This window comes from Triplophysa rosa, linkage group LG21 (assembly GCF_024868665.1).
Source record: "Triplophysa rosa linkage group LG21, Trosa_1v2, whole genome shotgun sequence".
NCBI lineage: Eukaryota > Metazoa > Chordata > Actinopteri > Cypriniformes > Nemacheilidae > Triplophysa > Triplophysa rosa.
The window spans coordinates 5,639,989-5,667,024 of NC_079910.1; the positions used below are offsets into that span (position 1 = coordinate 5,639,989).

Below are 27,036 nucleotides of genomic sequence, written 5' to 3' on the forward strand. Positions count from 1 at the left end.
GCTTTCGTCGGAGCATGTAAACCATACCCTTACGCAAAGTATAATCAAATAAAGCTTGAGCACTTCAAAGAGCATATAGTATATTTTGGGGCAAGCGAAGCCACACCTGGGTTTGCTACTATTTGCAAATCCATATCATGTAACCAACCTCGCTTTCATTGGGGGATGTAAACCAAACCCTTATGCAAAGTAGAAGGAAGGAGATATCTCTCCTCAGACTGTTTGCATACGAGCTCATATAACTGCGAAACAAAGATTATAGCTTCAGGCTGCTGTGTATTTATATCGGTCAGCGTTTTCTCGATTCACTTCAGCGCTATAAATAACTCTTTTCTGTCTTACTCTAATTGAGAGGCCCAACATAGACGAGTAAAATGTCAAAACGTAGTGCAAATTATTCTTCAATCTGGCACAAGAGGGCTTGAGAATAGATTGTCAGTGTTTTTATCGGTCGTTTATTCAGTCGCACAATAAATTGTTATGAACTCCCCCTGCATTACTGCTAAAAAATCATTTATTAATTTGACTGAGGATGTTGGTCTGAACTCAGTGCCCATCCATAGTGATGAAAGTGTGGCTTTATTAGCAATATGAGATGAATGTGTCTACTGGGATACGCTTTGTAAATGGCCCTTTGTGAGTCATGAGTGGTATCGGAGAACATCTCATATCTGTCCGTCCATCAGATCCATCTAAATTTCAGATATTTGCTTAAATGTGGCTTAAAGATTTGTCACAAGACACCGATTTGGCATTGTCCGTCTCACGCTCACTATAGAGTTGTGTTAAATTTCCATATGCATGACTAACTCGAAGACGCTTGCGAATGGAGTATTGATTTTCACAACCAAACCTGATTCTTCTGACATGTGTTGCTGTCGTTCTTTTCTATGGTTGCGGTATCTGTAGCATTAGGAGCTCAAGCTAGCTTAAGATCCAAGATCGGCTTTTTTCACCCACACCCCCAACTCATAAAAGCAACGTTACCGAGATCATCAAGCAAATAAAAGAGCCTCTGCATTTCCGCCCGGGCAATTTCCCTCCAAGTGCTCAGCTGTGAAATTTGAAATCCATGCATGGCTTCCCTTTTCCATGTCTTGAAGAACCAGATTATTTGCTCTGTGTTTTTGCACACGCTTAGCATCCACGCGCACACACACGTATTTAAAATCATATACATGTATTTACCGTTTTGATCTTTTACTCACACACACAGACGCACTCCTCTCAAACGTGCACTACCTTTGTCTGGGAAATGAACTGTGCGGCTATCAAATGCAGGGAAATGGGATTTTTCACCCGCAATGAGATTGTTTGAAAGCCCTCGTCTCTTTCTCAGCCCATACCAGCCAGCTCCTAAAATAACACTTCTGTTCCATTACCCAGCGAAAGATCTAGTCAGGAATCATCTCTGTGTTCTGCACACATGCACAGTGTTTGATCAGAAATGATGGCTATTGCAAATGTATGCATTTGAGATTGGATCTTACTTTCTCTTTTGAGCACATTCGCTGCCCCCCATTGGCATTGGAATCGTTTTGCTTGTTAAGGCCCCCCAAAATGATCCTTTCATCATTTACTCACCCTCATGCCATTTCAAACCTGTATGACTTTCTCACAAAAGTGTATTTTAAATAACGGTAACAAAACAACCCCCCATTGACGTCCACTGTATGGACACAAGACATTTCTCAGAATATTTCCTTTTCTGTTCCACCGATGAAAGAGTCACATACTGGTTTGAACGATGAATAAATGATGGCAGATTTTTTGGCACACAGTTATGGAAATATTCAGATGTCCTATAATTGAAGTCCTGTTTGCACAGATAGTGCCCTCAAGTAAGCATATCTGGTGATTTACGCTCCGTTCCTTTCCGTTGGGGTCTTTTGTTTGTCTTTGTTGGATTTGAACGGCCCCTCATACTGCATGCAGATTGAGTTGGCCAAAAGCCACCGGTTTTCCGTGTGTGTGTGCGGCTTTCTGTGAATGTGTGCGTGTGTGTCGGGATGTCAGTGTTCGGGGGACTGTAGCGTGGTTAGGGGGGTGGGGGTGTATATGATGAAAGGTCTAACAGGAAATCAGCAGAGCGGAGGATTTGATTAATGAGAACAAAGCAGCGGTAATATTCACTTAACAGAGGTGCGGACACACTCGCGGACTCTGATTCTTATACAGAACGCACAGGAAGAGACCTGGTTGTGCTGAAATCCGCAGATGACAATGAGCTAAGGAATTGTGCCCTGAGTTAGACAGATTGGAAAATAAAAATGTGCGTTGTCAGCCCGATATCCTCCAGCATCTGACCTTTGGTCGCCCTGTGAAAGTGCAGCTGCTCTTGCTAAAAAATGGGAACAAGGAAAGTGTGTTGACCAGTGACCTTCATCTTCTCTATCCACAGATCACTGTCACTCATCTCACAGCGGACAAAGAGGGAGATTAAGTGTAGCTGCTGCTGTAATTGACAGGGAAGAATGAAAGTGTTCTTTTTTGAAGCATTAGACTTGAGAAATGTGATCCATTGTTTGCATGAAAAATCAGTTCAGTCCAGTCCGATAGTGTAGTAGTGCCATGGAAGAGAAAAACTATAAATGGCCGATTTTCAATGTCAATTGTTTCAGCAGTGAGATAAGGTCTGAATTGTGAGTTTTGTAGAAATTTTGTGTTTGTCTCATTTTTTTCCCCATGTAAGAGCCTGTGCCTGTTTTTGAGTTTGGGATTAAAACTAAAAGATTTCTCATTAAACTCTTTAAAAGACTGTGTAGAATTGTAGCTTGATAACTCTACTTTTATTGTATGTCAAGATTTTTTTCTTTCAAAGAAACATCTGAATTAAAAGCCGTAAATAGACATCTTTGAGTGATGACAGTGAATCACTTTTGAATAACCCAGTCGAACGAATCATCCAAATGAATCAGTTTTCACAAATGAATCAGAATACGTGGTGTTAGTTGCTAAAATGACAGCTTCTGCTTTGGAAGTAGTGCTGCCACAATATCAGATTTTAGACAGTTATTGTGTCCAACAGAATTTACGATAACAATGTCATTGTGATATATAGTGAAATATATTCATCTTATGAATTTATCTTTCATTTTGTTTTTGTTATTATTGTAAACAAATCACACTCAAAATACAAATGTTAGAGAGAAAATTTGTAACCATTGTGACTCCAAAATTTGAAAAGGGTGCTGAATAGTTTACAATATCACATTATGTGTGGAATTAACACAATGGCAATAATCATGGTTTTAAAAATCACGGTTTTGACAATACTGATATATTGTGACAGCTCTAGTTGAAAAAATAGTTGTGTGCAACATGACATACAGTACTGTTGCCCAACAAATAGCTAAAGGTTTTGTTTAGGGTCAAAAGCAATTTCCGCCACACGGGACAAATGGTGCAGCCTGTCACGTCATGTGACCGTGAAATTCGTCGTGTTTATTTAGACAACGGGGCACGAACAATGCTAGTCTGTGACGCGTGATGGCAGGAGGTCGTATAGCAGGCTGACATCTGCGGGCCATTGCGCTAACAGCGATGAGCTGCCAGTGTGTGCATTGTGCTAATGTCAATCATTCTTCTCGATTAGCCCTCTTGCTAGTATACAGTCTTGCTAACACAATGGCGCGACTGATTGATACGATATTGTCTTTTATCTCAGATTTTTAGGGGGTCACTGATTGCGCTATAGAGCGCTCAGGTAGGGAATCCATTTCAATGATAGGGTGCAGAGGAGAGCCAAGGTTTTTGTCTCGGCCCGAGTGTCATCTTGACAGCTTCACTTGCTATTGACAGAGGGACAGATCAGGATAAATCTGCCTGTCGATACATTCTGCGTCCAGCGTTATTGATGAAGCTATTTAGCGCGTTCAGTCTGCCAGAGCTGGTTCCAATCTTAGATTCACGCCGGACACCTGGAGGCTTTATGTCTGAACGCAGCGTATATTGCGGTCTATGGGTCAGTGCTTGACCCAGCGCAGTGTATCAAACTGCCAAGGTCAACCAAAAGGTCAATTGTATATGGACACAAGAGCCATTTATGGCAGATACCGTTGCCATTCCCCCTACAGATATGTCAGCAGATTTCTGTTATTTGTCTGTGAAATTGGAATGAACCCTAAAGTGGATTTTGAAAACCCTCAACATGTTTTCTCAGATGGAAAAAAGAGTTCAAGCTTTAACATTGCCCGTTCATTTCTCAAGAGTCTTAATAGAGTTCTTTTTAAACGTTCTACACAAATGAGACAAATGTTTACATACAATATAGAGCTTTTCATATTAATAAAAAGTAAATAAGATTGCTCAGATCATTTTGGTCTTTTGTGTTTAAGTTCATACTGAGATTGTTGACTTCTGATTGCAAAATTTGACCGAATTTAAGACAATATTAAAAAACTTTTGAAAGCTTAGATGAAATACGACATTACCAACATCTTTTCTGAGGAGAAACTTACAAACATTTGTTCAAAAACATACAAAATTCAATAGAACTTTAAGGTTGCGTTTGTTAGTAAATGCATTAGATAACATAAACTTAACAAGGAGCAATATAGTTTTTTGCATCAATTAATCTTTGTTAATGTTATTTATTCCAATACTATCGTTCATGTTACTAATGTTTACAAATACGACCCTATTGTAAAGTATTGCCCAAAATTCTTTAGCAACAGCCTCAGTTTTCTCTTAAAAAAATTTATTCTTTACAGATTTTGCAGATATGCTGTAAAATCACAGAAATAGACTGCAAATTTACAAGATGGGTATAAAATAACATTAGAAATTCATTTTAATGTAATTGTCTGTGACAAAAACTGTTACTTTATGGTATTTTACCTGCACCCCAGCTTCCAGAAAATTCATTTCATCATTTTTTAAGGGATTTTTGACAGTGCTCTCATTGCTGTCAAAGAAAAACAATTGAAATATTAAGATCTTTTATCCTACAGATAAGCCTATTAGATTCCTAAAATGCCTTTGGGACTGGAACAAACCCTCTCAACCAGATTCTGAGCACTCTCAACGTGTCTGACTTATGAGGTGGAGCGATCGCTCGTGTTCCTCTGCTCAACGAAATGCATCCTTCCGTTTACATTAATCCCGGTCTATGCATCGGTAATTGACTTAAGCGGGGATTAACGCTAATCAGTTTTTGTGCACGGGAACCGTTGGCCGGTTCTAACCTCATTATTTGATAGCAAAATTCTTGTCAGCCCACATCAACTGTTTAATTAAAATAAGCATTGCCTTTAAGGCATTTTCTCTGTTTTCTCCTCCACCCCGGCGGCATCTGGGTTGTCAATAAATGATTTGCTCCACGGCGCAGCGAAGCAGCGTTGGCTGGTGTTCAGCAGAGAATTCGTAGTCTGGGGTGAAAGATCTTTGTTTTTGTTAGTAAACAGCCTGCTCGTACCTCACGCTGACCTCTGACCTGTCAGGACGGTCATAGAGTTTGTGGCAGTGTCACATTGGGTGTTATAAGTTAAAACGCTAGAGGCACAGTCTGTACCTGCTGAATGTTCACCGCTGTCTCACAGGCCTCCAGGGGCCTTTCAGTGTTGTGTTGATTTAATAGTTTCAAATGAGGTTGTGGGCACCTGAGATGTGCTGCATTGCTTTTTTAGAGGCTGTTGGATGCTGTATTAAGTGACTGGTGGCTGTGTGGGGTCGCTGGATAACACGTCTAGCGTGCAAAACTGTGGTTAAGAGTGACAGAGGTAGAGGGTATATTCAGCTTCGCAATCTTTCTGTTTGTCATTCTCGAGTTGGGCCACCTATCGAGAGCTGTCGATAGTGTAAAGTGGCTTGACAAGCATTAGCTTGATGAGTGGTTAAACACAGGCCCTGCTGTTTTATCGAAATATGCGGTCGATAGAAAATGAGTCTTGCTAAAGTAAAACTGAAAAAGCAGCATTTTTTTGCAGTAGAGATGAAAGCGAGATAGTAATGGAATCTTTTAAGATTCCCAAAATTAACGGATTTAATTTGACTTTATATCTCAGAAGTATCTTTGTGTTTCATTTATTTCTGTTAAGTAATTTGTAAAGGAAAGCATCAGGGATGTGATGATTCTTAATTTGAAAATTAAACCAAATTTGAGTTATTTTATCTCAGAAGTTTCTCATATCTAATTATCATGCTTTTTTTATTTTAACAGAATATCTGGAATAAAGTTGATTCATAAATAAGACACAACCTCTGTGCTGCAAAATTTTCCTCAAAACATGAGATTTCAACTTCTTCTCAAACCAAATTCTTTATTATACGTGAGAGACTCATAAATGTCTTATTCGTTTTATTTAATTTTAGGAATTTTTAGAAAAAAATTTAGTTCATTGAATTTAACCTTATAATTGAAACAATTTTAATAATCTGGAAAGCACAATTGATGTGATAAGTAGTAAACGTATGAACAATATTTTTTATCGTCTAAATATAAACACACGTTGCAATTTCCTATCCACCGTGTCATTGTCTCAGGAATCGGATGCGAGGATGGCAAGATAATAGCATATGCAATTAAAATGCTTTAGCATATCAACAGTCATCGTAGCTGTCACCGTGCGACTGCGTAATGTTGTAGGCTTTGTGCTCGCCCCACCACACCAAGGGGTCTCGCTGGCATCCGTCACGTTTCTAACAGTGCAGCTTCAGTCTTGTAATTGCAGGCTTTAATTGCAATAATTATTTACAAGCCTAATTAAACAAAAAAGATGTCTCGCAGAGAATTGACTTTCAATTCAAGTAATAAGCCTCAGTTCTGTCAAGAAACGCTGCTAGCGTGCTATCATCACCGCTAGCTGTCTAATTGACGAAGGCGGTATGCTAAGACTGAGAGAGATGACTTTGTTTCTAGCCTGTGTGGCGAAAAACTTTCATACTGCTCTTTAAATATCTCGGGACTTTTGTCACAGTGAATATATCAAGTGACTTGGAGGTTTTGTTGGGAGTTGTGTGGTTTTATTGTTATTGGCAGTTCACAAACCTTTTTGATATTAGTATATTTGCATAAAACAACCCTCCTGAAAAGATAAGATTATCTTTTGTTTCAGATGCCAAAGTGAAGTGAAAGTGACCTAAAAGTATAATGATTTTTCTTTTTTGCATATTTTTGATGAATTATTTGATGTATTACCATAGTTTTACTACAAATGCAATGGTTAAACTATGTTTACCGACCATAGTAAATTTGTGGTTACTATGATTGTGCTACAAATAAAACCAAAAAACTATGGTTACTATAGTAACCAGCAAAATGTCTTTCATCATCTGAGTTCTTTGGAAGAGCCGGTAAACACCATGCTTTTTATTGATGAAAACCATAGCCATGATAGTCCAACACCAAAACCAGCATAAACCAGCCTGAACCAACATGTATGCTGGTCCAAACTGGTCTTTTCAGCAAGGTTTTACTAAACAACTTATTGCCTTGAGTTGTTTCTCAATGTTTTGCAACTGCTAATGTTTCTTAGTATATGATTTTTTCTATTAAAATATACCATAGTTGGCTTCTTAGATTGACTTTCCCTGCTGCAAAGTGTATGTGCTATTGACGACACAATTTCCACATCTCTCTCAAATCAGGTTCTTTCTATTTCTGTTCTCATTCGGCTTAATTTGGTGCCCAGCAGCGTTTCAGAGATACTTCTCATTAATCGAGTCCAAGCTTTTTAAAGACTTGGCTCCAAGAATCCGGAATAACAAAACCCCTGTCCTCCTTTTATCGATTACATCTGCCCGAATTTGAGTGGTGTCTCAGTCTGTGCCAGGCCATAATGGAGATGAGAGCCTGGCTCCCACTGTGCCTGCGTGCTTCCAGACAGATCCGGTCAATGTATCCTTGCTTTTACCCTGCTGAATGTCACAGCGGGCCTGGTGCTCCTCCTCTTGTTTTGTGTTGAGAGGCTGTAAATGAAGCCCTCCTGTAGATTTCCCCTTCCTCTTCTCTCTAGCACCTCTGCGGGTTTAGCTGCCAGTCTAGGGTGATGCCCGCCCCACGGCACAACGGTTGCCAGATCTGCATATGCTCTTTGTCTGTCCTGTTAATGGCTCAGATGCGACCGCAAACACCCTGCACGGCGTGATGTGATTGTTTCACAGCGGTAACGACGGGTTCTGCCTTTTCGAAATACCGCGTGTGTCGCAGAAGCGTTCCTGGCCAACGGTGAAGAGATTCGACCTGGAGACTCCGTCTGTCCTCGTGAGAAGATCATATTGAGAGATCTGTCAGCACAAAGCGATGGATGCAGTTTGAGCGTGTGGACTCGTGTTTGTGTCATTTACTCTCGAGGGAAACACGCAGAGTGGTACAGTCAGCTCTTATGAGCTAATGCCACAACACACTTCCTGTTTTTGACCTTTGATATATTAATAAACATGCCTACGGGCGCGCTTAATAAAGCCGAGTTCCACACAGTCAGGTTTTCCATCTTCATTGCATGACCTGCTCTCCACGGCTTATTGACAGATGCACTGTCTTCAATTATATACTTTCAGAGAGAGACGCCGCATGCATTATCGTCGTAGTGATAATACTAATGCAGTGAGAGTATGTTGACTTCACAGTGATGGATGTCAGTCTCAAGCGGGTGGGTTGCACATCAGAGACGGTGATGAATGTTGGTAGGCAAGCATCACAAGGTGAGAAGGAAGACTTGGAAGGATTTTTCGAGATGTTTTTGAAGTGTTAATTCAGTTGCAGGTGTGCACAAGGTACATGACTGAGTGTCTCGACCGGGGCTATTTAAATCTAGCTCCTGGAGTGTCACCAGCCTAAAGAGTTTAACTCCAAATCGAGTGCACCTGAACTGAAGCTAATGTGGGTCTTACAAGCAGGTATTTGAAAGAAGTCGCTTTGAATTAAGGTTTATGCCAAATGGATACTTGTTGTGTACATTTTATTTGAAAAAGCCCTGCTGTAGACTTGAGGTATAACTGCTAGTTTTTTGGGGGGGTTTCTCCGTAACCACCATAGATAGACACTTCAGACAATTTACCTTAATATAAATAGCTGTAGACCAATGTTTTTAATGGCTGATTTTTTATCTGTACGTTTCCCACTTTCATTTTGACTTCTTTAATTTCATAGATGTGGCCCAAAATATTTAATACAGAGAATGAGATACAGAGATTTTTTTTATTAATTTCATTTTATTTTATTTTTTAATTGTTTTATTATTTTATTTTATTTAGTTGAAGATTACTAACCATTTGAAACCATTAAGAAAATCAAATTGAACACAAAAGAAGATATTTTGAAAAATGTTGATAACCAAAAATTCTATTGTATGGACACAAAACCAATGCAAGTCAATGGGGACCAACGGTTTTCTGTTCCCAACATTTTTCAAAATATCTTTTTTTGTGTTCTGCAGAAGAAAGTCATGCAGGTTTGAAATGACAAGTTGCGTGTAAATAATGACAGAATTTTCATTTTATAGGTGAACTACTCCTTTAAGGAGTTTGATTGAATATCCATCTAGTCAAACATAAATGGACGTACAAAATGACATCCACAGACAGCCAGGCTTCATTTCCAGAATATTCTCGTGGCTTCCTCTTAGGCGTAGGCGGAGAAGAAGACTGTCAGAGGGGCTGGATTAAATGAGGCGAATGGAACTGCGTGCATTTTCCTTCACATTTTTTTCCAACAAAGCGAGAGCCTATTATTTGCAGTGGTGGCGTTCCTTGGATTGAACTTATCCACCTCTTTCTTCTCTGTCCTGGAGGAGGAAAAGAAATTGGCCCACGTCTCAATCATATCACCATCCCCGCATCTCACAGGATGGGCCGTCAGTTGTGTCCGCACGCAGTTCTGCTAAATTAGTTTTTTCACAGGTCTGATGGCTGAATGCTAGAGGCTTTGTTTATGACTTGACTGGTACCAGACGGGGCCACCTGAGCCTTCGCCCAATTTTTCCCCCTTTTCCCCAAACCCGACCAGCCAATCACGCTGGGCGTACACCTGCAGAGCAGCCAAGAGAGCAGTGGGGTGCAGCCAAGCCCGCCATCTGTATGTACACACGCGTGCAACACACAAACACACGCACCAGAAACTTCCACAAATGTGGAGGGGGGAAACAAGCAGACAAAGAAACCCAACACACGCTGACACACACACACACAAACAGACGTGGTTTATGCTGAAGTGGGGAATTTTGATGCTTTTTGTTCTCCAGAAACAAAAGAAGTGCCTGATGTTCATAGGCTCTAATTTCACATAATCAAACCTGGATTATTATGCATCCCCCGGGTCCGGGAAGCCCACTGTCTGGCTGCTTCAATCAATAAGCCCCCTATCATCTTGCTGCGCTGATGTAGACCACCACTTGCACGTGCAGAGCGCCCTGCCTGTTGCTGAGGTTTGACGGCTGAATTATTCACCCTTCAGATGGCACCTCAGCTTCCGTCTATTGTCAGATTGAACCGAGCTATCAGTTTACAGTCCAGCGCTTTGGGATCTGGCTGCAATACTGGCCACTTATAATAAAACCTCTCCATCTTGGTCTGATGTAATTAAACATCTGCTATTTCCCAAAATGTGCTAACGCTATTATTTATGATTGCAAAACTATCCCAGACAGAAAAGCCGGCATATGGCTGGTAATTACATTTAAGGGTCTCATCAGTTAGTTTATCTGACAGTTGGATTTGACCGGGATAGCTAGCTCAAACCCCCTACCTTGAGACTCAGAATAAAAGTTCAAGACCTGTGCCCTCCTGGCACATTGCAAGGGAGGTGTCGAGGTGTAATTGACAGCCTGACGGACAGACAGGTTACAGGGCTTTACCGCGGCCTTCCCGAGGGGTCTCCGAGCACGGCCGGCAGCTGCGCCCAGGAGCCGTGCTCCTGAAAGAGGCAAACGCTGGGTTTTTCTCATTAGTGCAAGCCGTAGTTGTCAGGTGAGGCAGTATGGATCACCATTTTGTCAACTCTGACAGAGATTTTGTACATACTGTATGCCCGTGTGAGGCACAAAATATGCTTAAATAATGCTGAAAACACACACGTGCGCACGGCAGCGCTCCACCCTCGGCGAGAGGGTTTCAGTCATACATTATTGATGTACTCACTCTCTATCTACTGGCTGCAGTTTTCATGCCTGTATCTAAGGTCTGGGCTATCTCTATATTATTCAGCTCTTTCTTTGTCTCTCTGACCCTTTTACTACCCGTGTGCTTTTACCGTAAACACTTATTCTCTGTGTCATTTTACAACAGCTAGTGAAATGTCACTTACAGATGTGTTTATAAATTGCGTTTGTGACTACAGTATCTGTAAATACTGTTTACTGTAACAAATGAAAGGTACTTTTCAGTTTTTTTACTACATATTCATTTAGCAGACGCGTTTATCCAAAGCGACTTACAAGTTGGGTAAACAATGGAAGCAATTGGGTCAGCATTAGGACAACAACAAGCATAAGTGCAATAAAACATGTCTCACAAAGCCTACTACAGTGTACAGAGCTAAGTTTTTTAAGATTTTTTTTTTAATATATAGATATAGTAGAAAAGATATAGAAGTCAGAAATGATCGGTCAGGTGCTGACGGAAGAGATGTGTTTTCAGCCGATTCTTAAAGATGGCTACAGAATCTGCTGATCTTGTAGATCATTCCACAAATGTAGAACCGATCCAGAGAAGGTTCGTGAGAGCGATTTTTTACCTTTTTGGGATGGCACCACAAGACGTCGTTCGTTTGCAGAGTGTAAGGATCTGGCGGGTATATAAGTCTGCATTAGTGAGTGAAGATAGGGGGTGCCAAACCAGTGGTGGTCTTGTAGGCCAGGAGCAGAGTCTTGAATTTGATGCGAGCGACTATAGGGAGCCAATGTAACTTAATGAAGAGAGGAGTGACGTGTGCTCTCTTCGGTTCATTGAAGACCACTCTTGCCGCTGCATTCTGGATCATCTGTAGAGGTTTCGTTGTGCAAGCAGGAAGTCCAGCCAGTAGCGCATTGCAATAGTCCAGTCTGGACAGAGCAAGAGCCTGGACTAGGACCTGCGTAGCATGCTCGGATAGGAAAGGTCTACTTTTCCTGATATTGTAGAGGATGAATCTACAGGACCGAGTGGTGCTGGCAACCTGATCTGTGAAGTTTAGCTGATCATCGTTCACCACTCCCAGGTTTCTGGCCTTTCTGGAAGATGTGATGGTTGATGTCTGTTACTAGACATATGGTGCTTTCAAAATATTTGATGAGCATCCCAATGCAGAAGCATTTTTATGTTGCGATATGAGCAGGCTCTCTGTTTGGCTGAGGACAAGATTTTTTTCAGGTTGTTGGTTTTAAAGGAAGAGAGATGACTTTTACGTAGACAGTTAGTTATTCATTAAATGTATTTGTTGTTTGAGCTGTAATGTTTTCTGAACTGCTTAGTGTTAAAGGTTGGACTACTTTTCCCGGTGGAAAAATATTATATATATGTTGTTGGTGGTCTGTTGGTGTGACTTTAGCCACAACCTCTCTGCGTATACACACGCGTTATGTCCATGCCTGAGATTTACCATGCCTGTGGTTCTCTAAAGCTTTTTATAGCAGCATTGAATAGATCAGAAGCGGCGAGGTAAAATCTGCATGTTTAGGCCAAATCCATTACACAAATAGCTCTGATGGGAGAGAAACGCTTCGTTGGGGAAGATCTGAGCTCTGTTCTAACAGCGAAGTTAAGAGCACTCACATTTCATCTAAAACACAGTCTGACAGGATGCTTCACTCAGAAATAACCATCGATTTTCGGTTAGAAACCGTCTAATGTTGTTTTGAAGTCTGTTTTGTTCCGGAAACGGCGCGCTCTGATCAGACGGTTAGTTCACTCGCTGTGTTTTATTGCCATGTAAGGTTGTTGGCGGGCTGCGAGGATGTCTAATTTTGATTTATGTGTATTGTTCCGGCGGACAGTAAAAAGTCCATATGACATTTAAGCTCCGAGCGGAGAGGGATTTCAAAGGTCAGCCAGTAGATGCTGCGCTTGTGCTTTTAATATAGTTCCTAATCAGTCCAGTTGCGCTGCGTCCAACTGCGCATACATTTTACGCATCAAATTGAGTTTTTTTAAGAACAAAGTAAACAGGTGCTTACCTATGCAAAATTGACTGTGATGCTAAGGTGTTGCCAGCAAGTGGCATTGTGTTTTCACATACTATATAGCACAGTACCCTGTTGAAAAAATCCGCATATGCTGGGTTAGGTATGTTTTGATGCTGGTTTGACCAGCTTAAACCAGCTAAGGACCAGCATGTGACCAGCTAAGGACCAGCACATGACCAGCTTAAACCAGCTAAGGACCAGCACATGACCAGATAAGGACCAGCAGCTTAAACCAGCACATGACCACCTTAAACCAGCACAAACCAGCAAACCAGCATCAAAACATACCAAACCAGTATATGCTGGTTTTTTCAACAGGGTAATAGGCCATTTTGGATGCTGAGAGTGTTGAAGTGGTTTGTTCCAATCCCCAATCATACATTTGAGCAATAATGATACATTTTAACTAAAATGTCTTATCAAAAAATAACTCCTTGTACTTGAAGGAACTGGTTTATCTTCTTTCCCACACTGATGAAGTCTCTCTCTCCCTCACTCTCTCTCATATCCCATCATTCAGTTTCAGAACATTGTACCCTCGCTGAGAGCCTCCTCACGCAATCAGGAATCCTTTGATTGAGTTTTCAACCCCCACACACATTCGTTCATTTCTAACGCACGCTGGAGAAATGTGAGCGAACAGAGCTGGCGAAGTAGTGAAAACACTACTTGTGCGTCTTTACTCGTGTGTGAGTCGGTGTGTTTGTGGATGTGTCATAAATATATTGTAGTGTCTGATTGTAGAGATTTTAGAGAAGATGTGTGCGTCAAGAGTCTGTCTGAGTGTGTTTACCCGTGTGACCTGTGAGGTGAGGTGTGAGGTGAATAGCTATACTCCTCTCTCTGGTGCGATAAAAGGGATCAGATTGGACATGTGTGAGACATTGGGAGACACTGTACTGACCACATAGGAGACAGTTAATTGTTGCCCTCGGCTAAGACAAGCATGGATTTATCACCAGAGGCTGTGCTCAGGATTACGGTGTGTGTCAGGTTTTGGCTACATTGAGGAAACCAGTCAACACAAAGGATGTTTCTTTTCTAACAAAAGACAATGGATGTCAATGGAAAGGCCCTGTTCCGTATGTGTTTGTGTACGGTGGATAATGAATCACACAGATGTGTGCATATACACTAAAGCATATTGTGTGTCTAATACTCTTTTACGGATATGTGTGTGTGTATGTGCGTGTGTGTGTGTTGCACAGGATGTGATCGATGGCTCTCATTGCTGTGGGTGAGGAGCTCAGTAGCTTACATTAAAAATGAATGTATGAGTTAGTGGCAGCGTGTCCCAAAGGTACCCGCTGTTTATGGCTCACTCCAGGAGAGGGGTAAGGGGTCAATGCCTGGACTGGTTGCTATGGCAACCACGATGCGGAATATGTGAATGGTTCGAGTGCGTGTTCATTCCTTTGAATCAATATACATTTCCATGGAACTAGAAACTTCCAAGTAATTTGTCATGTACCAGTGTTAAGTGTTAAAGGTCCATTTTAATTTCGTTTTTTGGAGGAACTATTGACAGAAATGCAAGATAATATACATAACTATAGTTCGGCAAAGAAGCGAAAACATGACGACATCTTATACCCGTGTCAGCCACCATAGTGCGAGCGGTGGAGTGTGCCGTTGGTTACAGTTCGTAACCTCACCACTAGATGCCGATACATTTCATACACCGGACCTTTACAATTTGAAATGTAAAACTAAAGATTATAGGTTTGATTGCTAGGAAACACACATACTGATAAAATATATACATTGAATGCACTGTAGGTCACTTTGGATAAAAGCGTCAGCCGAATGCATAAATTTAAATGTTTTTTGGTGCTGTTTGGTGGATTAGACTTTATGTTTATGGTCAAAAGTGGATTACTCTTTAGTTTAGTCTCCACCTAACATATTTGATATCTCTCTCCATTCTCTTTCTCGCTCCATAATGTTCTCTTCATAACAACTCCAGACGTTTCTTTTCTTAATCATTTACCTCAGACACTACATCTCTCTCCCATTCCCCAGCTCTCTCGCCCGTTCTTTCGCTCTTGTATTCTCCCTAATGGCTCTCCATTCATCAGACAGGTGCCCGTGGCAGTGCGAACTATGAAACACAGAGCTAATGCGAACATTTATTCTCCACGTCTAGAAACACCTTCCAGCTCTCCCCGCACGCTGTATTCTCCATATATCCTCCATATCAATCTCATAACCCTACGCACAGGTCTGGAATCAGCCTTTCTGATATAATTATAACATCACAGGTCAGGAACCACAGCAGCGGAGGTTATTTGTACAGAAGGCTACTATCTCAAGGAATCTTGTTTGCGTCTGGAATTCAGCGCCAACTTCGTCTTCTCTTTCTGTAAATGTCCTGTCTCCAGGCGCTTCTTGGCCAGCTTCAGAGCGAGAATATCGAATTCAAGCCAGATAGAGATTAGCAGATAGCATCCTGGAAGCATTTTAAGCCGTGGAAGAATTACAGAGCTCAAGAGGAAATTAGGAGTTGGCAAGGCCCCTGTCCTACCATGAGTTTGGGCTGAACCCAGAATTCCACATTAATCTAACTACAGTTGTCATTTAAGCCAAGTGGCTGTTATTAATACATTAAGTTCACAAGTGCAAGTGGAGATTATTACCGGTCATATGGGCATTTTTTCAATCAAATATGATCATTTTTCAGTGAATATGGTAATGATAATGCTTGGTGGTGGATAAACATTTAATAAAATAATAAATGGGTTTTGTTTTGGTCTTTGTGACCACGCTCAATTTATTATTAATTTGAATAATAATACATTATTATTAATTTTGTCCACACTGGATGCGGCGCGATCCGGTGTAGACACGATGTAACAATTGTTTACTGAGATTATTACTCTTTTATTTTATTTTTACTGCAATGCATAACTTCTTCCTCTCTTTTCTATCTGATCTCTGTCTGTTTTCAACATGGGTTGAAGTTAAAATCGAAGTCAAAATTATACTTGACAGCTCCCATTATGAATCATTATTTTAAGACTACATTGCGAATCAGAATTAGGTAATGAGACTTTTTTATTCTTGGCCAATAACTATATTTTTCACTCATAAACTTTAAACTGAAGCTTTAAAATATAATTTACTGAACATTGGTGCCGATTACTTTTGCCCCATCTAGCAATTAAACCTGTTGACACTTTAACCATAGTAAAATCACTGCAATGCATTACCTCTTGCCTTCGGTTCCATTGTAAACTATAACAAAGAATTGGTGCAAATTAATATCACATTTCTGTGTTCTTTGATCAAACTTTATATTTAATGAGGAAGCATTTAAACACACATTGACCAGTTGACACACACACACACACACACACAATCCCAGGCTGCTCTCAGTGGGAGAACAGACCTCATTGTGCTTCCCGCTGTCATGAGTGACTGAAGCATGTGCTGGTCAACAGCTGCTCGCAGCCCCCATAACACCTTTATCCATCTCCTTTTTTCTCTCTGTTACTCTCTCTGTCAATCTCTCTGTCTCCATATCTTCCTGCGACATCGTCCTGCCGTGTGCGCAGACGGGGACGCACATCTGCGGCAGGGCAGCTGTCCTCTGTTACCTTCCGTTAGCGCTCGACACCGCCTCAGATCTGAGATCTGCTTCAGCTGCCTCAAGTAAATCAGTAGGCTCAGTGGCTCTCCATCAGACAATATGGGATGCATAGGGTGGGCATTTCTACGTTCATATCAGTGGTAAGAGATTTATATATGTATATTAGTGTTGCTTGCTAACATCGGATTATGACCTGCATATGATAAAAGTGTAAAATATCTCATAGACTTCTATTGATGGAGGAGATGAGACAGACAAGAATACAGTATGAAGAGTTTGGGTCCAAAATGAGATATCTCAAAATCTTTCCAAAATCATGTTTTTTTATTGTGCATTCCAATTAATATCAATCAAACTGCAGTTGGTTTGTTTTGATTTAAGCCATACTAAACACAATAAAAACAAGATAGCATAATAAAAAACAAGATTTTTGAAAAATTCATCTCGTTTTGGAACCGGACTCTTCATATATAAAACATATACAAACACTATAGTAACCACCTAGCAACATGTTAAAAACCAGACCGAACATGTTGCTATAGCAACTGCATAGCAACACACTGGCAACTACCCAGAACACCCAAGCATCATAGAGTTTTGGATAAACAGATACTAGGCAATTTAAAAATCTAGTTTTTCATAATCATGTCAGAGCATCATTGTTGGTCTGACTTTAAATCCGTGTTGTGTAACATTGAGACTTATTGCCAGCGTTGCTTTGTGAGCTGAGCCCCTGGTGAGCTTGTTTGTCATCAGGCTGGGCGGCCGAGATGATGTGCTGGACTCATTACTTTTGACCACCTGTTTGTCCTGGGGCAATGAGTGAGAGAGTAGGGGGTGAAAATGAAAAAAGGGAATAGGGACGGACTGTTGTGCGACACCTCTCTAATTTGCCGTGAAGTCACACCGTGTATGTATAAACAACAAAAAACACAACTGCGCGGTCGTGAATAATCCACCAATAGCGGCCATGTGTCTGTGAAAGCAACAGGGGCGGCTGGTAGCAGGATGTTGAATGCGTCTTTGTTCGTGGGCCGTGTGTCGCGGGGACAGGTGGACCGTCAGACCCCGCCGCTCACACGCTAATGACATTTAACACGGCCCTACAGCGCGCACACACACTCGCAGCGGGAGCCCGGCGTGTTGCTCCGCCCCGCTCACTAACCACACACTGTGTGCCTACTCATCCATCTTAAAACTGTCTCTCACTTCATCTTAACCTTTGACCCCGGCAACAATGTCGGAAGAAAGATACACAAAGGCTTGGCGCGTCAAAAAGCTCAGTGAAAGGACGGCATGCTTGAATTCAGATGAAACTGTAACTGGCGTGATGCTGTGGGTTAAAATGTTCGTACATTTAAGTTGTCTTTATTTAATGTCATGTGTTGCTAAGCAGAACTGCAAAAAAAATCCCCAAATCCTTGATGTCTACAAACACACGCAAGGCATCTGTTTGAGTGTGTGTGTGTGTGTGTGTGTGTGTGCTAATAGGATGCAGGTGCACCCTAAAAACCCCTCAAGCAACAAGAACACAGATCACAAGCTCCAGCCCTGGCGATGAAAGCGGACGTCTGAAAATCAATGAATAGATAAAAGTGATATTACAAACACAGGCACAAATCATGGAGCTGTGGCCCGGTCATCGCAGTGGTGCTATCCCAGCATGCCAAGTGGGCAGCAGAAGGATCTGCGAGCGGAGTGGAGAGGGGCATTGTGGGTCAGTGGCCAAAGCAAGGCTCTAGTCTGTCGTGTTGGCCATGTGTGTGTCTGGTTAGCGCTGTCCTCAGAGGTATTGCTGGAGTGTTTATTTTGTTTTTTTAAGGTGTGTGCATGTGTGTGCGAGAGAACATTTGTTGATGATATGCTACTTGTTTGGCTATAAGGTGGGATAGGCTTTTACTGCAATGCTCACTGAGACACTTTGGGGAGAAAAGAAGCTCAACATGATCTTAAAGGTCATCAGAGTTTTGCCTTTGGTGTGCACGTGTGTCACTTTTGGTGTGTGTGCATCAGTTACAGGGAATTTCTGGTCTGCGTTGACTGATAATCAGATCATGTCTTAAAGTTCCTTTGTTTCTTTCTCGATGTTAAATTGTTGTGCGTGTGTGGTTCGTACCTACTGTAGCCAGACAGGTGCAGTGGGCTATACAAAAGACCGCTGTGTTGGTGTCTGTAACACAGCTGCTTCTGTTGGTTACAAGCATTCTTCCAAATATCTTTCTCTGTGTTCATCAAAACAAAGACAATTATATAGATTTGGAACAACTCGGGGGTGAGTAAATGATGACGGAACTTTTCATTTTGGGTGAACTGTCCCTTTAATAATATCACATTTTACATTCGTCTCCAGTTTCAGAAGACATCAGCAATGTCTCAAACTGTCAGATTTTCCATCAGAAGAAATTCAATAGGCAGGCACCCAAACATTTCTCCTCAAAACCTTCGAAATATCCAAATATATATTCATTAGCATATCCAAATATTTTATATATGAATATATTTAACTTCCTTACTGAATGCATACTATTTCTTACTGATTGCTGAATGAATGGTGTTCTTATTTAAAAAAAAACCTTTCTATATGTGTGTTGCAGGTGACACGGGTGCCGATCGAGTCCTGCGAGCAGTACGGCACGTGTGGAGAGTGTTTGAGCTCTGGAGATCCTCACTGTGGTTGGTGTGTGCTGCATAACATGTAAGTCCCGTTTTTACCGTCACACTAGAAATTGCAGTATGCTGTATACAGCATGCAGTAAATTACAAACACGTGTTTTCATTTGAAAAGGTTTGCTTAATATAATGGCCAAAAAAAAATCAATGAATGGTTTTAGGAGAGCCTGAGGGTTTTGATTCAGCCCTTATTCGAAGCTTTCGAATGGCACAGAGGATGTTTGCCCTCTGGTGGAGGACAAATGTAACTGCTGCTCCTGCATCTGTTCAACTCACAAAGCTGAATCCTTACACATTTATTTCTCAAGTGTTATTGTGGAACTGCTTTTAAATGTTTAGTTAAAACGAGTGGACCAGACAGAAGGATCTCCTGTACAGCTTCTCTTTATGTGTTATGGGGCTGTGATTGGCTGTTGCCTTGTCAGGAGTCTGTAGGGATGACAGACATGCTGTCATTACTCAAATGGTGGCCGTACCTCCCAGGAAATGTGCACTTAAAAGTAATTTACATGACTCCCGACAGGACAGGGACCAGTAATTGTCGAAGCGAGCGGTATTTTAGCATCTCCGTTCAGCATGAGGCTGGTGGCTCACGTCTCGGAGTGTTGTTAGCGCGGCAGGGTTCGTTTTCCCCAGCAGCCCTCTGGGGCTTTGTGCTGTATTAAAGCTCATGCTATACAGCTGGTATTTGTTTCTGAAACATGGTATCTATGTATTCAATACAAAAAGATTATGGCGCTACCATACAGTATGTGTAATGTGTGTATCAGCAGGATGGATTCATGCGCAGTAAATTCCCCCTCGGTGTTTGCTTAATAAAATTAACACCTCCTCTCTCTTTTTCTCGCTCTAATTTCAGATCCACACACATGTTTGTTCATTTATCGCTTCTTACGGCCCCCATGGAGTCCACTCTTCTCATATAATAGAGCATTTGGAGCGATTTCTTACACTTTGCACCATGTCACAAAGGTTTATAATGGTTCTTTTTTATCTCATCAACATCTTTTGAGTTCTTGAGTTGGGTTTGGATATTAAAGAGACAGTTCACCGAACAATAAAAATTCTGTCGACACTTATTCACCCTCGTGTTGTTCAAAACCTGTATGTGAGTCTTTCTTCTGTGGGACACAAAAGATATTTTGAGAAATGGGAAGGAAATGGGGGCCAGTGTTGTTTGGGTACAAACGTCCTTTAAAATATCTTCTATTGTGTTCTTCGGAAAAAATGAAAGTCATCGGATCCTCCATTCTTCAGGGCCCTGAAAAAGATGTCTGAGGGGCGAGCGGATATACGGAGAGTTTAAACTTTGCTGTCAGATTTTTGGAGAGGCTAATCTCCTTTTAAGAACACTAATCCTACTGATGATCCGGTTGGCTGAACTTCTCTGAGGTCATTGGGCGTTTTAATATCAATGATCCTGCAGTTAAGTAGAGATCAATTCGACAGATGTAGAATCGGTTTTAGGACTTACTTCGTAATGGGGAGAAGGAAAGAGGTGGGAAAACATAACACTGATCAAGAGCAGAATGTAAGCGTATTTGAGATTATGCAATACACGAGAGTTTGAGAGCGTGTGTGAGCTCTCGGCTTGTGTCTTGTTTGCATGGCTGCGGCGGCCGCTTCAGGAGCGAGGCGATCTTCACAGCGGGTATCAGCTTTTGATCCGTGCTGCCGGGAAATATTCATTCTCTCTGTCTGATGTACTGGCATGGCCATGTCTGAGTTCAAAACATAGGCTGTGTTTGGAATGGCACGTAATAGTGTCATGTTTGTGAATTTTCGGTTGTGCTTTGAATACCCGAATGAACTACTCTTTTTGCGTAAAATTGTATCCCACAATGCAGTGCGCTTTAGAATGAACAGGAAGTATACACTGCAAGATAGTATACAGCATAGATATACACTCACCTAAAGGATTATTAGGAACACCTGTTCAATTTCTCATTAATGCAATTATCTAATCAACCAATCACATGGCAGTTGCTTCAATGCATTTAGGGGTGTGGTCCTGGTCAAGACAATCTCCTGAACTCCAAACTGAATGTCAGAATGGGAAAGAAAGGTGATTTAAGCAATTTTGAGCGTGGCATGGTTGTTGGTGCCAGACGGGCCGGTCTGAGTATTTCACAATCTGCTCAGTTACTGGGATTTTCACGCACAACCATTTCTAGGGTTTACAAAGAATGGTGTGAAAAGGGAAAAACATCCAGTATGCGGCAGTCCTGTGGGCGAAAATGCCTTGTTGATGCTAGAGGTCAGAGGAGAATGGGCCGACTGATTCAAGCTGATAGAAGAGCAACTTTGACTGAAATAACCACTCGTTACAACCGAGGTATGCAGCAAAGCATTTGTGAAGCCACAACACGCACAACCTTGAGGCAGATGGGCTACAACAGCAGAAGACCCCACCGGGTACCACTCATCTCCACTACAAATAGGAAAAAGAGGCTACAATTTGCACGAGCTCACCAAAATTGGACAGTTGAAGACTGGAAAAATGTTGCCTGGTCTGATGAGTCTCGATTTCTGTTGAGACATTCAAATGGTAGAGTCAGAATTTGGCGTAAACAGAATGAGAACATGGATCCATCATGCCTTGTTACCACTGTGCAGGCTGGTGGTGGTGGTGTAATGGTGTGGGGGATGTTTTCTTGGCACACTTTAGGCCCCTTAGTGCCAATTGGGCATCGTTTAAATGCCACGGCCTACCTGAGCATTGTTTCTGACCATGTCCATCCCTTTATGACCACCATGTACCCATCCTCTAATGGCTACTTCCAGCAGGATAATGCACCATGTCACAAAGCTCGAATCATTTCAAATTGGTTTCTTGAACATGACAGTGAGTTCACTGTACTAGAATGGCCCCCACAGTCACCAGATCTCAACCCGATAGAACATCTTTGGGATGTGGTGGAACGGGAGCTTCGTGCCCTGGATGTGCATCCCACAAATCTCCATCAACTGCAAGATGCTATCCTATCAATATGGGCCAACATTTCTAAAGAATGCTTTCAGCACCTTGTTGAATCAATGCCACGTAGAATTAAGGCAGTTCTGAAGGCGAAAGGGGGTCAAACACCGTATTAGTATGGTGTTCCTAATAATCCTTTAGGTGAGTGTATATATATTAGTGCTGGGCGATATTGACCAAAATTCATATCTCTGTATTTTTTGATGAAAGGCGATATCCGATATGTATATCGATATTTTCTACAAAGTGGAATAAATGTTTACTAGCAAGTCAAAGCCTCATGTGAGATGTCACAATCACCTTTATTAAAATGGCTTGTGAAAAGAAATTCAATGACAGGGTTTTTTGCCCTATTTGAAAACATACACAGGGTTTTTCCTGGCTCAAAATGAGGCGGAGGTGGTGCCATCCTGATCTTGTACACACACACACACACACACGTAGGCCTACCGTAACCAAAGTGACTTTGAGTTTGACATATTAAAAGGTCTAATAAAATTAGATAAAAATGACAATTATTAAGTTATATAAAATATTACTTTTATTCAACCAAACAAACATGTATTTTTTTTATCAAATAAAGCTTTTTTTATCATTTTCAACTAACTTTTCAGCCCACAATATCCAACTGAATTAACCAGTCTTTAAAAATGAGCAAAGCTCATTCACATCTTTCATTCCTTGTGGTTCACTTTAAATGATTCAATGATCTCTTACATTCGCTAGTGACTGAAAAGTCCAATAGTTTTTATGAATCGGTTCAAATGAGTCATTCGTGTGCGAGTCGTTCTAAACGCAATGTGCGTTCATACTGGTGAACTCGATGTGTACGGTATACGATGATTCAACGATCCAATTGCACAGCTAAAGACATTACAATGATGTACGTCATGTTAATTTAAGAACTTTAAAGAAATTAAACGTACATGGATGCAAAACAAACAGCCGTGTGAAACACAGGCTAGCTCTTGTTCTGCACCTCTTTTTAGCGCCTCAGTGTGCTGATAACGAAACAGCGCCTGCACTGTGGCGTAATATCGCAACTGCAGTTACAAATGACGCAGCATTTCTTGTGAAGACTCACAACATACTTTAGACTCACAACATACTTTAATCCAGCTACACACCACTAAAACATGTAAATTGCGGGGTCCGTCCAGTTCGCGCACAAAGCGAGAGTGCTCTGCTCACTCTGCGCATGGGTACTGCGCATGTCAGACACCACAGAGCCGCTTCAAGTTGAATGTACCCCATATCGATATTAACGATATTGTCTAATCCCGCATCGCGTTGAAAAAATATATCGATATATCTTAAAAATCGATATACCGCCCAGCCCTAATATATATATAACTAGACGCCGCTTTGCTCCGCTGCTGCGATACGTCAATGGCACCGCCATATTGGTGAGGGCGACAGTGCACTAAAAGCCCACTGAACCCAATGGGAGAGCTGCGCTTTTCGGCATTAAAAGCACAATCACGTTTACATTTCTTAACATATTTCAATGGTTTACGATATACGTACAACTTTACCATGTCTCTAGTTACCGTGTCTCGATTATAGCTACTTTAAAATTAATGGTTGTCATAAGGAAATGTGAAATACATATTTGTGCCTGTTATTCGTGAGAATCCACTAGATGGCACCAGGTTCAGTGATATTATGTAGACAAGACAAGCAACAAATTATCACGTTGCAGTAGTCGAGAATAAAACAGACATGTAGTTTAGAGATTGTTTCTGAGATTTATTTGAATCATCGAACAAAACACCCAAGGTAATATAGTTTAATTTACTACGTGTTATATAAAAACGAATGTTTTTCACTGCGGAAATGGCTTTTTCTGTAGTAATTGTAGACGATAAAAAGATAAAAGATGTTCTTTTATTTATCCGGTAAACCCGTTACAGCAGTAAAACATGATGTATGTGATATAGTAAATCAAATAACACTGCCGTGCATTGTAAGTATGACATAGCAGTATACTGTGTAGTCATATAGTAAAGATGAATTGTTTCGATTTTTCCCAGGATTTTAAAGTGAACGAGCTGTGTTCTGATCATGTGCATTTAATCTACCTTAAATTATTTCACATTAGCGATGTGTAGACAATAATTAAGCTTAAACGATTGCTTGATAAGTCTTTGTTTTAACAGTTCCGTATGACAATATATACATTTTCAAGTCTAACCATCTTTAACTGGAGCCAAAACGTTTCTGTACTCCACGTATATAGAAAAGTATTGAAATTAGTTGAGAAATGAAAACGATGTTGTGTTTTTATCCAGATAACTGCAGCTCCACCATTCACTCGTATGTCTTTGTAGTCGGCTTTTGCCTTCACCAATATGGCGGCGGCGTTGACGTACGATCCAGCGGACAATGAGGCGTCTAGTTATATGTCTATGGTATACAGTAATATTCTAGAGTTCTAAACGTAGGCAAAACTTTTACAGCAAACTATAGTAAATGACAACCTTACATTGCTCATTACATGGTGATGGTGTTTACTCTTTGATCTCGGTATCGAGCGCAGGTCTACGTTTGGCTTATATGTGATTGGTATCTCGTTGCTTGCTCTTCTAAATGAATTCCTAATGACGTATTGATCTGCTGAATAGATGGAAGCTGTTCTAGGTGTTTACATTTTCACAATGCACAGCTATCAGTACAGCTTGGGTTTATGAATGAATTCTCGTGCAGAAATAATTGGACAGTATAGAGATGTGAGTGGGGTTTACTTTAGTGTGTTCAGGGATGTTTTAGTTCTCGTCTGGTCTCTTCCTCTCATCTTTTCATTCCGTATCATCTCATCTTGTATATTTTTATCTCTATTGGTTATGTCTGTTGTAATGTTTTATTTGATCTCCTCTATTCGTATCTCTCTTCACTTCTGTTCTTCTCCTCTCCTCTTTTCTCCTCTGCTCACTTCTCTCCTGGCTCTCACAGCTTTCTTCTCAGTTTTATTTTAATAGCTGGAGTTTTATCACTCTGTAAAACTCCGCCTCTTCCTCTCCCTCAGAGTTTTGCTCTATCGGTCTGTCTCGCCACACACCTCGCGGGATGCTTTTGAGACGCCTGTAAGAAAGAAACAAGGGAACATTTTCTCCTGTCATCTGTCTTCTCTTGTCAGGGCTGTGTACGTGTGTGAGAAAGTGTGTGTGTAAGGAGGAGAAAAGAGTGTAATTGCCTGTCTGGTGCACAGGGCTAAAGGCAGACGGTAGAGTAAAACCCAAAGGTTATTCCACCACTGCCATTACCCGCTTTTCCCTCTCTCCCTTTCTCTCTCTCTCCCTTTCTCTCTCTCCCTTTCTCTCTCTCTCTCTCTCTCTCTCTCTCTCTCTCTGATACACACACTCACAAACACACGCATTATTCTTGTTACACATTCAGCTCTGTATTTATCAAGTCTGCCCTGATGAACAAAGTGTTAAACACTAGTAGCTTTCACAAATTCAGTTAGCCAGTGAGAGCAGAGCATATTGAAATCTTAAAGTCACAGCAGCACATACAGCATTTTTAAGTCTAAGGTACAGAGAAAAGGAAAATGATCATGTTGAGCTTAATTATAAGTGAACTTAATAATATTGCATACATTGTTGGACAAAAATAATATATACGACATGTTTCATTTATTCTGTAATTTGTTATTATTATGTGTATGAGGGTGTGCAGCAATTTCCTTGATGTGGATGTGTGAACAACATGTAAAATTAGGTCCCTCTAAACATTCCATTCTGTGTTTAGAGAACCAGGGCTGTTGAGATCGAATAAACCCATCACAGACAAAACGATGGGCATGGACACACACACACTTCATTTTAATGAAAGAAAGAGAAGAGCTTGGCCTCTAAGTACACAGACTTACACGTACACACATTATAATGGCCGTCTCCGGGTGCCATGGCAACGAGGATCCCGAGTGCACCCACCACCTCCTCCAAAATCAAACCCATTGCCTGAATCTGGCGGCTCGGAGGATGCGCACGCTCGCACAGACAAACGCACACCCACATTTTCAGACGTTGAAGTATGCTCGAGCCGTCCCGGACATCTGAAAGCGCAATAAGTGTAATTTCCCCCCAAGCATTAGGCATGTTAAAAAGACACGGCAAATTGCAAGCCTACACGCTCTTTGTCAGGGAAAGAGAGAGAGAGAGAGGGAGCAAAAGAGAGAGAGGCTGAGTCAAAGCAAGTGACAAGCTGAATGGATGTGGTGTGAAAGTAAAAATAACAGCCCACAGATTTCCAGAAGTACAGTAGGATATATTATCGTAGGTTGGTTGAATGGCAGTAGTTTCAGTTTGGGAGCCAGTCTGTGTAATGAAACTGTATGTTAATGTAAAAACAAGTATTTTTCTGTGTCAGTGATTTTAGGTATACACATTGAAACAAGGTCTTATTCTCGAGTTAGTATCTAGAACAAGAATGTGGTTGACAGTAGTGAGAGCTGTAGACGTGTTGTGTCTGATTAGCTGGTCTGGAAGTGACTGGTTTTGCTGGTAACTGGGGTAACTGGTAAGAATGTACAGTAATTGGTGGATGAATGGTATTGGTTTTCAGGACCAAGGACAGCAGCTGATGTCTACCCCTATAGTAGCTTGTGTGAGGATGAAATGCAGCTAATTTTTCACCCAAAAATACCTTTATGGAATTAAGATGATGGTCATTTCTTTAAAAAATCAGTTTTGAGTTGGACA

The 27,036-nt window shown here is 41.2% G+C and overlaps 1 protein-coding gene across 1 annotated transcript in view; it reads left to right on the forward strand.

Moving 5' to 3' along the window:
• The window catches only part of plxna2 (plexin A2), a 182,525-nt gene that overhangs the window by 78,980 nt on the left and 76,509 nt on the right, over nt 1-27,036 (forward strand). The window contains exon 5 of the mRNA XM_057363340.1: nt 19,281-19,381. Coding sequence (XP_057219323.1) covers nt 19,281-19,381 — 101 coding nt within the window. The remainder of the gene's footprint in view (nt 1-19,280; nt 19,382-27,036) is intronic.